Genomic DNA, 15,499 nt, shown 5'->3' with positions numbered 1-15,499 from the left:
ATCTGTCTAAATCCTGTAGAGGCGATATCCATCGCCACATCTATCATTTCCGAGGCGGACCTCTCGCCCTCAAGGAGTATCTTCTTTGCCTCCTCTTTTTGATCTTCTGGTATTGCTATATGGGGCAATATCTGCCCACATCTGGCGATTGTATCGTCCTAAGAGGGCCAGTGAGTTTGCCACCCGGATAGAAAGGGCCGACATAGGCGAAAACTTCTGACCAATATTATCAAGTTTGCGGCCTTCCTTATCTGCTGGTGCAGTCAGCGCGGCCGAAGGATTACTAGATTTACGCTGTGCAGCCTGCGTAATAACAGAGTCCAGTTTAGTTTGGCCTATAAGGCATGCCGGAGCTGTGTCTGGGGCCTTATATTTCTTGTCGAGCCTGGGCGGAACTGGAAGTAGAGATGAGGGGTTATTCATTATCTTTACCCCCTGATTCCAGATGTAATCGATAATAGGGATGGATCGCACAGTCTTCTTGAATGGCTCTTTAAAGTCATACAGGAAGCAATCCTGGGTTTGAGTGGTCATTTGGATCTTAAATCTTGCCGCCGCCCTTTCCACAATATTATAAAACCCTCCGATATCCTCTGGAGGTGAATCCGCCTCTGCTTGGTCAGGGGATGCCGGATCCTGAATGACAGTTATTCCATTCATCGTCCTGTATTTCACCTTCCTCTTGCTGTCCTTCCTCTTCTTCTACTACTTCCTCTTCTTCATCAGAAAAAGGTATAGGTGGTAAAGTGGCAGGATCTTGACGAATGACCAGTGGAGGTGGTCTAGGGCGAGGAAGTTGGTGAGGTATCACAGTTGTAGGTTGCTTTACTGGAGGAGGCGGAGTGGGCGGAAACCGTTGCTTGTAATCCGCTATAAGAAATTGCAGGTCCGACACTATTGATGCTGGTAGGCACACCATAGGTTGTGAAGAAGGAGGCGGAGTAATATGACGTTCCTCCTGATATCGCCCTTGATCCTGACCCAGGTCTTCACAGTCTGAGCTTTCATAGACCTTAACATGGAGATCTGATGGCCTTGTCGCAGCTTGGAACATTGAACCATCATCAGAATCCTCTGTGTCCAGCAGATGGGCCGGTGGCAGTGGCTGGACTCTGCTAGGTGACGTCAACTCTGGCGTTCAAGTACTCGTTGTCAGTCTGTAATGTGTGTAAGAGTACTTCAGCTTAGGAGACTCTGTCGTCGACGAGTCCGTCAACGGGGTGGTCATCGACAGTGGAGCGTCTACGGCCATAGCAGATGTCTCGGTTGTCTTCATCGACGGCGATGCTGTCAATGGCAGCGTCGACGGTTGTTTCTTCGCCAATAGCAGAGTCGACGCTGGACCTGTCGTCGATGGCTTTGTCGACGATCGCGTCGACGCCAGCTTCGTCGACGCTGGTGTCGACATCGATGGCCTCGTCGACGCTGGTGTCGACGTCAATGGTTTCGTCGACGCTGGTGTCGACGACGATGGCTTCGTTGATGGTTTCCTCGACGATGGAGCCGTCGACGGTGCCTTAGATGCCGTCGATGAGGATGTCGTCGACGCTGATGTGACTCTCGTCGACGACAATGACTTTTCTTTTGTCGACGTAGTAGAAGTCGTCGACGGCGGCATCGTCGACGATTTTTTAATCGCAATGACTGATATTATAGACGACGATGTGGTGGTAGTCGTCATGGCGGAGAAGGACGATGCCGTCGACGTAGATATAGTTGCTGTCGACGTTGTCACAGACATGGCCGAAGTTACCAGCAAAGGCTTCTTGAAAGTGGCATCCTGAAGAGAACTCTTTCCTGCCATGGCCTGGGGACGAACCTCTGAAGACTTGGGCGTCTTCTTTTGAGGAGGCTTTGCAGACAGGTCTGGAGATGATGGTCTGGGCCTTTTGGAGGAGGAGTGTGAGCTCCTAAAGGAACACTCGCTCTCATCTGAAGAGACTGTCTGATCCTTTTCTTTAAGTCTCTTGAGCCATAAAAGCAGGCGCCCCTCTCTGTCCTTCAGGGTCTTGGCAGAGAAAGTGCGGCAGACTTTGCAATCCTTCGCAGAGTGGTCAGGATAAAGACAGTAGAGGCAGTCTTCATGCCTGTCATCCACATGTAGTCTCAACTTGCTGCATGAAGCACAGGGTCTAAAGAGCCCTTTTTTAGGAGTGTCAGACATGGTGGACTGAAGTACTCCTCCACAAGAATAAGTTAGGTGAGAAAAATATGGAATAAATCCAGAAAGCTGAGCAGAGCTCAGTGGAGACTCCCTTAGCACGACGTGCGGTAGACAATCTGAGAGACTAGGGCTCCTTCCAGGAAGGTTCTAGAGGGTGGTAGTAGCTGATTGGCTCCTGGCCAAAGTTTGGTCCTTTTTACAAAAGGACTCAGATAGGTTACTAATGTGAGGCCTCTGGCCTATTAGTATGTATATGTCTATATGACATTACTATTGTTAAGTACCGGGGACTCCCACCCCGGCGACGGGGAATGATTCAGGCATGTGAATCTATGAAAGATACCCATAATACTGGATAAACAAAATAGTATAAGGTAGAACGTTATGTTTTTTTACCCCGTCTTTCGTTATCTATTCCTAATGTTGCTGAAAAGTGTTCATTTGGGTAGAAATGCATTCTTATTAGTAAAGACAACCTCAACCAGAGCTGTAATACAAATGAAATGTATGTGAGAGGGGGGCTTTGGAGAGATGAGAGGCATGGGTGAAAGGTGGTAGTAAGGGAATCAATGGAGAAGGCAGTCATTGGGGTGGGGTGGGGGGGGAGCAACAATTGTCTCATTGAGTGTCAGCAGTGCTAAAGCCGGCCCTGCATATGATTGAGAAAGTTGTGAACAACATGCCAAGCTAACTACTTTACATAAGTTTTAATCCGACCACACTTTCTGTATTGAAAGCCGCGGGTGCAATTACTTCCATAGGAACCCAATTACCAAGGCAACTAATGAGAAGTCAGGTGTTTAGTACCCCAGTAGTGGTGCCATGCCCAAGATGATCACTCCTTCCACGAACGCACTGTCAACAAATGTACTCTCTTTTTAATATTTGCATATTAACAGACTGAGAGCATACAGTTCATCTGATCATTGCCGAATATCACATATGTAAAGAAACATGTTGGAAGTTATGTTGGCAGTGGGCATGATGGCAGAGCCATTCCATCCCACAATCCTCAGCGCAGAGGAAGACTTTAGTGACACGGCTGATGGAAATTCCCGCTGCAAGCAGGGCCCAGTGATGTGTAAAGAGTGTTTACCCACAGTAGGGCCACTCGATACAAACGCTCCACAGCAAGTAAGGAAGGGCCGATGAAAACTACTGACCTTTTAAGACAACCGGTGCCATTTATGAATCAAGATCGCATGTCAGAGCTATCTGGGTGAGGTTTAGATTTAGCAAATGTGTCTGAATTTGGATGGAATCACCGACTGTGGGAGAATTTAGAATAGATGTGAGTGGCTATTTGAAAAGGGTATTGAACAGCTTTACAATAGCAGGACTTTTCAAAAAGCACAGTTGTCCAAAAGAGCAACAGGTTACTTTACAATGCTTTTAACGCAAGCTCATCATATTTGTAACACACATCTCTTCAGTAGAGTACATTAACTAAGTGGGTTGAGTTTATTAATACAATCTGCATGCTATGGTCATTTTATTGTAATATATTTGCTCATATAATAGAATAAAGCCTACAGTGACATGTATTTTCTCTTGACCCTCCAATAGAGGTTACATGCTTGCTGTTTACTTAGTGGTGTTAATTAGACCCATCTGAAGACATTAATTGTATCGACTTCATAGGCATGAATGTCTGATTTGTCAGACTGCAATAAGAGTACAACTGTTGTGCCTTAAGATATAGGAGTGCTTTTAATGTGACAGCTTAGGCAGTGGCAAATCTAAAATTCCTCACAAAAAGACCCAACTACTAGTAGAAAAAAGAGCAAAAACTAATTTAAGATTTCATTTTCTGCATACATCAGGATCAGAATTTTCTTAATAAACGATTAAGCTGCTGTAGGAGTTTTGCTGTCAGCTTTTTTTTTACAGCAACACTCATACTTGCTCCGCCCCTTTTCTGAAGTGCCATTCAAGTGCTTAAATATTATTGATCCTACAAAGATATCATTAATGTTTGTCCTTCAGATAGAATTTCATGTCACTCAATGACAGTTGGTGAACCTGGTATAAGCGCTGCCTGTCAAACCCTGACAATGTTTTAATTTTTGTCTGCTTTTTAGATTAAAACACTCACACCCCAATACCTTCTTGCTAGAACACATGGCGACCAGGCAATTCAAAAATGGCATTCACCTCTGAGGCAATTCATAAATATTCTAAAAAGTAGATGTTTGTATATCTTTGTGCGAACATACAGATAAGCTGCATTTGCAGTGCATTTCTGTTAAGCCTACCTCACACAATAACCCATGTAGGCAAGGGCTTCAGCTCCCCATATAGGGATAATAAGTACCATATTAATGGTGCAATACAATAAACTGGCAGCTTAAGACTGTTTCCAAAAACAAACGCATGAACCAAAATATGATGTCACATGTCCCATTAATATGTATATCCTAATTCATGTGATCAAGACCCGAGTGGGGGTGAAACGCGTTATGGCGGACTGGCTGGTTTGAAAAGAAAGCACTTCTGATTGGCACGAACGTTTGGGTCCACTTCTCGACCTGCCCAGGAGAGGCAGTTGCAAGCGACGATTTGGATGCATCCTAATACAGGTGATTACAAAAACTAAGAAAATCAGTCTGACAATCCTATCTTTTGACAAATTATGAAAATGCTGATTTGTTTGGTCGAATCACAGATGACTTTCATGACAAAAGTGTATCATAACAAACAGGCTATCTCCCTCCTGGCCAACAACTGAACTAAGAGGTGGACTACAGACCAAGCATCCACCTGAATAATCCCAGAAGCACCCATTTGAGCTAACTTCCAGGTCTTCACCGGTGATCCTTTCATTACTTCGACCAGAACTGCCACAACGCTGGGCGAACGTGTCTGGTAGACTTATAGCTGAGCTGGCCATGGGATGTACAACTCACTATCCCTGAAGAATACAACTGAGCTACCTTTTTCACCCAGGTCGCAACTGTGCTTTTCCAGTGTCCTATCGCAAACCTTCAAGATTTAGGCTTAAATTATATTCTGGTCTTCTGATTTAACGCTCTTTCCCTATACCACAATTGAACTATCTGCTAGGCTTATATAAAAACAACTGCACTGCTTTAGCTCAAGCTACATACTGGATCTTGAACTGAGCTATCTCGGAGTATGCAGAAGAGCTAATTTGGTCATTGACCAACAGCAGGAGCTTCCAATCAAGCTTTGAGCTATTTGAGTTACCTCACAAGCGATATTACAACCAAGACATGCAATTCCACAATTGATGAATCGGCTTTCTGGAAGTGGTGGGCTAAAGAAAAAGGGTAACAAAAAATAGAGTGGTGGTTAAAAACAGGGAGGTGTCATGGAGGTGTCTTTAGACATGATGAGGGGTTAGAAGAGGGAAAACCTTGTGCACCACAGTGAGTGCCATCCATGTGCAGGATTCTACCCAGCTGTTTATGTGGATGAATGCAGTCTCTAAAACCAAATGTACTTTCGACGTCTACCGTATTTATATTCCGCACGCATTCAAACTCCCACCCTCCATCATGCTGCATGAAACCTACGTGCTCAATATGCTTAAGTCCCGCCCCAGCAGGATTCCTGCTCTCATATTCCATCTATTCAGTCATCTGCCTTACAGACCAGACGATAGCTTATGTTCCTATAAAAAATAATTACTCATTTATGGAACTCATATTCTAAGGTATTAACTGCTTGGGAGAGTGTGAGACTACACTATCGATTAATTATCAAAACAAAAGCTGATTTTTAAAGTTTTTCTCAGAATACATCTCACCTGCACAGAGGTGAAAAGATAAAAAATATTGTGATTAATTAAAAACGAATGATGTATTAAGACTAAGGAAAGTTACGTTTTAATAATTAAAAACTCAAAAATGTAGCTTTTGTGCAGAACCGACATTTACGGATTCCCTGACGAAACGGAAATATTAAATACAGGAATGGAGCTAGCAAACACAAAAATACAGGCATAATTATTAGATGCAGTATTTGTATGATTTTAAACCATCTTGGGTTCCGTTTGAGCATGACAGAACCAACACAATTGATAATGACCCCTTTTAGAGGTGTGTCCCAGATCCATTGTCTGCTTGCCACACTGAACTTTTCCATGATGCGCTGACGCGTGTTTTGCTTTATTTCCTCTCTTCTTTCCCACCTGTTTTAGACCCCAAAAGCAATTATTATATGTTTGCAATCTGTAAAAGTGAGACTGGTGGCTGTGCCAGTGCTTGTTAATGTTTTTCATCTAAAAAACACTAATGCAAATCTCGAGCATTCCCCCCCCCCTCCACGGCTGTTGGTAGTCCCAGCAGAAAGGCCTGTACTATGATCAGAGTATGAACTCCTCTCACACCTGCCCTCTTGGATAAGAGACTCCCATGAATTGTTGCAGGCACATTTTTGATAGAGTTCCATCAATGTAATCAGTAAGTTCTATCATTCGGCCAGGTCTTCAAAATATGTGGCAAGGCAGAGAGTACCAGTTAGCCCTGGTTCAAATTAAGTACCAGAGTATAAAACCATGCAATAGAGCGAGGGGCTGCATTTTCCAAAGCGCTCAATGCTGCTCTTGCACCAAATTTTAACCCACTTCCTAACTCAAGCGCCAAGAGACGGATCAATACGGATTGCACCATTTACAAAGAGAGCTAAGTTGGCAGCTACAGCACAGTCAGCCTTCCCTGTTGAGTGTGTTCTACTACAGTTTGTATTCTGTGTGCTCTCTGTTTAATCCAGGTATTAGTCTGAGTGAAGGGAGCTCTCAGAAGCTCCCAGAGGCGGTGGGTATCAGTACAATTCTTGGGTTTTCGGACAGTGGTATTGACACACGTTCAAGGCATCTCTCTACTGTTTGACAGGTTGACAGCTGGCAAGTGGATTTCACTCACAGATGTGCTCGTGCACACGGCCAAAGGGCTTTCTTACTTAATGAATTGATTAGGGGCTTTCTTACTTAATGAATTGATTAAATGCTAATATGTAACAATGGCTATGTGAATAAAGCAGTCTCATTACAAGTGGTATGTGTGCAGAACTCTTGCTTGAAATGTAGCTCCAGCTGACAACCCCTAGTCGGCTTCCATGATAAAGCACCAAGTTATTTGCGGCTAGGACCGATGTATGTCATAGGAATCTAGCACACCGCCAATGTTCCTAGACACGCCTGATAGCGTGAGCTGAACATTCCAGAGGGGGAAATACTTGTTTAAATCAGGTATTGGCTGCTTGTGGGTCTGGCTAGCTCCCGTTTCCTTCCACTAGTATTACCGTAGTACTTCGTGCATAGATGACACAGTCAACATCATGTGTATGTGAGTTGAAAACCTATATTCTAGTACAACACATCACCAGGTACGTGTATAATTTACAAATGTTCTCATAAATGTTTGGATCTAGTTAAGCATGAAGGCCTGTATAGAAGCGGACAAGCCTATATGCTAAACAATTGTGTTAATTAGTAACCAAGACAATACATGTCTCAAATGATAATGGCATTTTAAAAAGCAAGTACTTCAAACTAAAAATCTCTTTGTGTGTGTGAACGGCTGAGTTGGCACTGCTAGGTTTCGAACATGCGACCTGCAGGATCGTGGGTGAGCCCTCTGAATTTTCTTACCTTCCAACTTGATATTGCGAACATTAAGCCAAACATCCATTTGAAGTAAAGGCCATTCAATTTACCGTAAAAAGCTTCTGTGCTCACTAGATCAGATACACGAGGGAGCCTACTTTCATTTTTAACCCTGTTTTGTAATGTATCAAAAATCCTGAAAAATAACAAAACAGTATTCGTTTGGAAAACAGGACTGCAAATAACTGCATTATTTGATTTCTTTATTCTATTTTCGACCCTATTTAATAAAATATCACATTCCATTTTAAAAGTGATAACAAAAAAAAAGTCTTAATTTTGAAATCATGACAGCAAAGGGACTGCTCAGCCAGGAAGGCTGCGCATTGACAGGCTGACATGCACCCACTTAAAATGGTGGACTCAAGGGTGTGGATTAGACGGTAATTAGGCGCGCTGAAAACAATAAAAGGCCTGCTGGATGCATTAGGTTTTAATTCCTACGCCAGCCTTTCTGAAACAGTTACTTTATGAGACTGACTAGACGTAATTGGTTGAAATTATTCATCAACATGTTTCGTTTCACTATTCAATGAAACCTATAGACGGACGAGGCGGCGGCGGCTGCTGGCGGGTTTCCCTAGTCTTTCCTGGCCACCTTCTTTTAACCAATGGCTTTGAACCTGAAGAGGAGTGTGCACGTGCCAGGGTTTTCCTGGACTAACAAAGTTAACCCTTTTATTAAATGATTGCCACTAATTAAATGATTTCACGTGTCCGAGGCGCTCTGGGTCAACAAGCGTCCCTTTTGCAGCTCTTGTTAAATATTTGAGCAGGGAATCAGGTGGTAGCAGAGAAAGACAGCAAAAGATGAGCACTGTCTCCTTATGTTTATGGTCGAATTATTTCTAGCACTCTCTGGTGTCCATCTTTTAAAACAAGCATTTGCAATGCGATAGGTGTCACATTTATGAGAGTTTGAGCTATTGGCAATACAATAGCTTAAACTCTCTCAAATGCAGGACCTATTGCATTGGAAAATTTTTTTTGTTTACTAGCGCCCATGCAAAGCTTTCACATTTATTGTGGTCGCACCCCTTTCTTTGGACAAGCCACGTCTAAAGAAAGAGGCGTGGCCGACATTAAAGTGAAACCACAGCATGCAGCGCTTTGACAAAAAAAAAGCATCTGTTTATCAAGTTGACAAACAGATTTTTTTTTGTGTGAAAGCACCCAAGCCGCTCTTTCACTTTAATAGCGGCCATGCACTCTTCTTTCGACACAGCTTGTCTATTGAAAGGGGCGTGACCTCCGTGAACGTGAAAGTGCCGCATACACACTAGTAAACATTTGTTTTTTATTACATTATGCACAGCCCTATACTTAAAGCGGACCGGCACTGGTAAATAAAATAAATAAAGAAACGTGGCCGCTATAATTAAAGCGGATTGCCATTAATAAGTCAAATGAAAGCGGGCGGCATGCTGCGACCTAGTGGCTGGAATAGGGAGAAATCATTAAGAAAAATAGTGCTCAAAGGCAAGATAAAGCAGACCGTGTAACAAGACAAGTAAAAGGTCCAGTCGTTATGGGAGGTACCAAATACTGACAAGGCGGTACCAAGAAGGGACTAACAAGCCTAATAATGACTCAGAGGCCAGCGTTCACGAAGGACAATGACACAAGGCAATTAAAAATATGGGCGGGGCTTCAAAGCCAGACTCCACTACTGTATGCCTAGCAGCAGCATATGCGGTGCCCAGCCCAGGCTCAACCTAAAAATGAATGTCTGTCTCACGTAGCTCTGTCTTGACTTTATCCTGGTTTACACACTTTCTAAGGGATGCTTTAAGAGTGGAGAGTCTACATGTTATAACACGCTTCATTCAACCCCCAAATGGGTGGAAGTTCTTATATAAATCATAGCTGGGTATGTGGCAGGGATACAGAAGGTAAGAGATAAAAATGTCTCAGAGTAAACACAGGGAATTTTCCTTTAATAAGTAGGTACCCTAGACATAACTAAAAGCAGAGTTTGGGTCTTTATATTGAGTTTCAATGTCTCAAAAAACCCTATTAAAGCCAACATGTTTCGGCCTGCCTTTAAAGCTCACATGAGTGTAGGGCCTTTGTCAGGGCTAGGAGTGTCTCTGCCTATCCAAGCAATCATGCCGCTCAAAAAAATGAGGTCTAAAGCTCTCACTTTCAAAAACCCTATGGTCCGGTGGTTCCAGGGCCATGCACATATGGCGGGAGGCACACTCCTGTACTCACACATTCGTCAAGGCAGGGTGCCTGTAGATTGAAGCTGAATCGTCCCATATCAGACTGCTGTTTTAAGGTAAGAGACTTAGGGCTCATTTTATTGCATGGCATGACTGCTTAGATGGTAATTTCCATACCCAACATACCATTTTCACTTAATATGATTTATTGGCATCTGGTTACCAGATATTAGATACTTACTGCATGTTCTAAAATGGCCAGCCACAACCTGCTTACACTTCAAACTGAAGAGTCTAGGAATGATTATAAGCAAGTTTCAAGCATATTTCATGCAAAAACGCTGAAAAAGACTTATTTTTGGAACCTACTCCTGTTTTTGCCAGTTTCACGAGTTTATATGTAGTTTTGCTACATCTCTGTTAGCGCCAAAAAAAGTTAGTTGCACTGGTTTTGTTTGCCATTATATTCAGAAAACTCTTGTCGTTTGGGGCTGGAAGCATTATTCAGGCAGAGTGTACTCCCTATTTGCTGTTTTACAGGCCTGGCTCCTCCATTTCTCTCACTCTTCTCCGCAATCAATAACTTAGGTCTCCACCTTGAAAAGTATAGCACTGTGATTCATCAGTCCGCCTCCGTACTCTCTCATTGATTGTCCTTCTTGACCTGATGTTTCTGCACAGAGTGGCTGTTGTAAATGCTTGTATGTTGTGTATTTGCACCGACGTCAGTAGCCTGTACCTTCGTCTCCCTTGGACTCACCAACACAGACACTGGTGTGGGCTGCTTTGTGCTGGGCCTCTATAAAAGCTCCCATATTTCCCAAGTGCTATACCTTCTTTGCTGGATTCCAGGAGTCAAGCACAAGACAGGTCACCTTACATTGCTCGTAGTACCTTCTAGAAAGAAGCACCAACTTTTATCACAGCTAAATTCCATCACTAGATCCCTGCCAGAGCCCCAAGCTCTTCTCTGGAGCACCTCCTCTCCGTTCCCAACTTCCACAGCACTCACTTGAGCAGGCGAGCCTGGCTTTGAAGCCTTGGAGCCTCTTCCACCACACACATTCACAACATTTCCAATCACCTGCCTTTTGCTAGACTCTATAAATATTGGTTTTTCCTGTGGGATCTATCCAATCACAGCACCGGTTATATCCCCATCCTTGCACTCAGCACCAAGAAACCGCCAGTGAGTGTCGCAATGAAATAGCAGCAGTGATGATAATGGCAATGACACAAAAAATAACAATAATACAAAAAGCAGCAACACCACAATTAATAATAAAATAATAATTGCATGGGAGGGTTCTGCTAGAGGTAAAATTGGATATATTAATGCCATGTTTTTATACGGCATTCAGTATCAACCTCTTGCCAATCGTTGATACTGAGCACACTCATGATACCCTTGCCCAGCTACAGAATATTCATTTTATTGACCTGGGAAGGGTGTCGGGTATGGCTGGCTATTCTGAACTGTGCACGTGAGATTCGTAGGTTACGTACAGGTTACTGCAGCAGCTGAGCAAACCTGCTAAGTTATTTTAATGGGCGTTTTATCATTAGTTACATGCTTGTCAGCTTCAAATGTGTTTGAAGACCGACATTTTGTTTAGGACATAATGGCGTCTGCAGCATTGTTTGGTGTGCGGCGGATATATAGCGTTCTGCCCTTGCTCAAGAGCAAGGATTTGCATTTATCAAGGTAATGTAGTCGAAGATTGAGCCAGAACCACAAGAAGGGGGAGTCCTTCACAGCTTTAATGTACATTACGCAGGTCATTCCTTCGGTCGCCGCTCCCAGCCCTCAGGTTAGCATGGAGATGAAAGATTATCACGAGGGCAAGAATGTGTGCGGGACAGCATGGCTTGTGGGTCTCCCGGAAGGTGGAGAGGCAAAGTCGATAATTGAAGCATGCAGCACTCCTAATCTCCTGGATAAACCGACTGCTGGAAGCGAGTCTCTCTCTTCCAGGCACGGGGACAGGAGCGCACTGCGCAAGGCGCCTCTTCCGACCAGTTAAGGAGCTTGCCAGGGTGTTAAGAGAGATACAAGTGGCATTCCGTGTCTGCGTGACCTTTACAATAATCTCAATGGAGGAGGGCTTCTACTGCAAGTACCACAGTGCACCCAGATAACGTCAGATCAGTTGTCTGGAGTCCAAGGGGTAGAGGAAGGAGCACTCTAAAAAAACAGCGCATGCATACAGTGAAGGAGTTGGCTAGTACAACTCTAGAGCGCCATCTGTCAGACCATAAAATATGACAAGAGTCATCTCAATAGCAAGGTTATACTGATGTACATTGAGTATTATGTGCTGTAAGTGCAGTTAATATAACCTTACAGCCCTCTGCTGAGGGCTATGCCGGTTGTTAAATGCCCTGAACCCTATAACGTGGGTGAGGGCCTTTAACAATAGGTATAGCACGAGGCAAAAAAGCAATATGGTTATGTTCTAAATAAAAAAGGGAGAAACACAAACACAAACACAAACATTGGAATGCTGGAGGTCCCGGCTTATACTGGCCATTATAAGCCTGGAGCCATGTTGTGAACAAAGATACACTGACTCGAGTACAAGTGTATAAAAACACTTTATTTGAATCTCGTACATTTGATGTGGTTGACTATTCCATCCATGTACTTGTCATTATTGGCTATTCCACACCGAATGCAATGTTTGTCCTCATTGTCTATTCCACTTCAAATGTAATTTAATGCAATACGTTTCTTTCAAATTATTTTAAGGAGAGAAGATGTGTTGTATTTTCTAATGTGCTTTGTCCTTTAAGTAGAGCATTCCAACGCCCAGTTTCTAGCGTTGCCATGCTGAAGGACATAGGTGCATACCTGACCATTCAGATGTCTGCTGCCTGGAGAGGGATCACAAACGTTGTTCTTCTGCTCCTGGAATAAAGTGTTTTTATACAATTGTACTCGGGTCAGTGTATCTTTGCTCACAACAGATAAACATATTGCATGAAATTACTTTTGAAGTGGAATAGACAATGAGCACAAACATTGCATTAGGTGTGAAATAGCCAATAAGGACAAATACATGGATAGAATACTCAAACACAGCAAATGTAGGAGATTCACTATGCTGATCCATTGTGCTGTGCACGTGTGGGTTCGTATCCCATCCTCAGCGCCATCTGTTGTGAGCAAAGATAGACTGGCCCAAGTACAAGTGTATAAAAACACTCTATTTCAGGCGAAGAAGAACAACGATGGTGATCCCTCTCAAGCCAGCAGACAACTGACTGGTCAGGAATGCACCTATGCCAATCAGCATTGCAACGTTAGAACCTTGGCGTTGGAATGATCTACTTAAAGGACAAAGCAAATTAGAAAATACAACATGCCACTTCATTGTCTTCAATGGAGCTCTCAACATTCCAGTGTTCGAATATATATCAATTCCCACCTGCATGAATGCAATAATGCTATTAGCAATATCTTCTCTAATTCTATATCACAATCACATCCAAATGCCTACTGACCATGGCCGGTTGTGTAATAAGAACATTGGAATGTTGAGAGCTCCACTGAAGATAATGAGAAGGCTAAGGGCCACTAATGGCTTGTACAGACCTTTTGTACCAACACTACAATATTTGTGTTTGCTTCAGCCTTTTTAATTTAAAATGTCTACGTTCAGTGGATGGTGGAATGCTCCAAAAGCATTATAGCTCTTGTGCCCTCCTCTACATCTGTTGTTAAAGTCCTTCTTCCTCACTGTAGGGCCTCGCTGGAATTGCCACGGTGACTCCTACATTAGTGGGATCTAGTTGCAAATTTCGAACTTGCTTTAGACCTTGCTCGTATGCTGGATTTAACATTATGTGGTATGGCTAGTAGCTCACTTTTCAAGTCACCTAAATGACATTACCTCTGCATTTTCCAGCTGTTGATAGGAAGATAAAGTGACTGAGCCAAAATCAAATCATCCGGTGGGGATACTGGGATAAGAGCCTAGGTCTTCTGAGTCCACAATCAAATGCTTAACCCTCAGCCAGCAGCGTTAGCAGAGTCCAGTAGTATGACTGACGTGTTTATTTCCTCTTGACGGGGATCAGAGGATGTACGAGCCGTGGATGGCCAGAAATGAGGTATAGGATGTCTTTGCTGAGATATGTTCAGATTTTAATGTGAGAACAGGGAATCGGCGAGCACTCTGCGTAACTTACAGTAATTTTCCAATCATATCCTTTGAAATTTCAGCATCACCGGTTCTTGCAACCGTGTGAATGAAACACGCTCAATCAGAGAACACAGCATAAACCAACAAGGCCTACCTTTGCTTTGAGGAGGATTCTGGCTTCTGTCTCGCAGGACGTTAATCTGGTAGACGGCTCCGTAAGGCTCAAATAGTTCCTTAAGTTCTTTCTCTGACCAGGACCTTGGGATCTGTCCAACAAACATCTTGATGGCATCTGGATCAGGCTGGTCCGAGTGGTCTAAAGCTCCGTTCATCTTGTTAGCTGTGCCGTTACTGTACAGGACAAAGGACAAAGAAGGACAACAAGGTGAGAAGGAAGTATTGACAGGTCAATAAATAAAAGTCTACATAGGCATGGACCTAGTATGAGGTTTAGGAAAATAGGTCTTTCCTTAGACAAGTATGACTTTGCAAACTTTGTTTTGGTACGTATTACATAAGAGCATACATGGAGGCAGCAGCTCTTCTGAATGCCTGGAGGAAACATTCCAGCCAAAACGTGGTTACTACTAACACGTTGAGGCTTCATTAAGTTACTTCTGTAAAGAGACCTGTGGCACATTAGCAGCGGTAAGGCAGATCAAGCGTCATTATGAAATCACATGAAAGGCTTGGACAGAGGTCAGATTACTAATGCATGAGACGGGCCATGAGGCTTGCAGGCTGCATGAGGAGCCCATGTGTGGACCAAATTATTCGGGGATTACCCACACAGAAAAACACTCCGGCTATGTAGGAGGGGCTACACACTCACTGCCCACTCTCATACAAGAAGTCCCCCTACCTCGGGGTTACTGCCTGATGCCGGGGCAGAACTGAGGACAAAGCACCACACAACCTGAGATTTGTCAGGCAGTGTGGAGCTGCTCTTTAACACGTTACAGCGACACGGGAAAGAATTGCGACACTTTCCGCCTCTTTTACACATTGGCAACAGCTATTTACTTACATTCGTCTTCCAGATTTCAGTGTCTTGCGCCAGACAGTGGCTTGGCTCAGGTCACAAAAAGTTTGGGAAAACTTTCTCTCATGTTTTCACTTATCAGACCATTTCACTAGACAGCTACATTCATACTTGCGGGAGCCCCACGAGGGTGGAGCATGAAACGCTGGAGGAGCGAACAAGGAATACAACATCCAACTGTCAAACGATGCAACATAAAAAATACGCTCACACGGAAGGGCTGCAATGCAGTAAACCCTTTATTGTTAATACCGAAAAGACGCGTTTTGGCCAAAGGCCCTGATCACATGATCAAAGCCTTTGGCCAAAAAGCGAAATGGGCTCTTGTTTTTCTGCTAAACATCATTTTAATGT

General features: G+C 43.6%; 1 protein-coding gene across 26 annotated transcripts in view; it reads right to left on the bottom strand.

Moving 5' to 3' along the window:
- Window positions 1-15,499, bottom strand: part of CELF2 (CUGBP Elav-like family member 2) — a 1,275,464-nt gene that overhangs the window by 377,559 nt on the left and 882,406 nt on the right. For all 26 annotated transcript variants that reach the window (XM_086918974.1, XM_086918984.1, XM_086918970.1 and 23 more), the window contains one exon: window positions 14,258-14,454. In XM_086918974.1, the coding sequence (XP_086775100.1) occupies window positions 14,258-14,454 (197 nt within the window). The remainder of the gene's footprint in view (window positions 1-14,257; window positions 14,455-15,499) is intronic.

The sequence above is a fragment of the Lissotriton vulgaris genome, chromosome 1_1 (assembly GCF_964263255.1).
Source record: "Lissotriton vulgaris chromosome 1_1, aLisVul1.2, whole genome shotgun sequence".
NCBI classification, from domain to species: Eukaryota; Metazoa; Chordata; class Amphibia; order Caudata; family Salamandridae; genus Lissotriton; species Lissotriton vulgaris.
The sequence above is the reverse complement of the archived record's forward strand: the minus strand, read 5'-3'. Positions and strand labels throughout refer to the sequence as shown.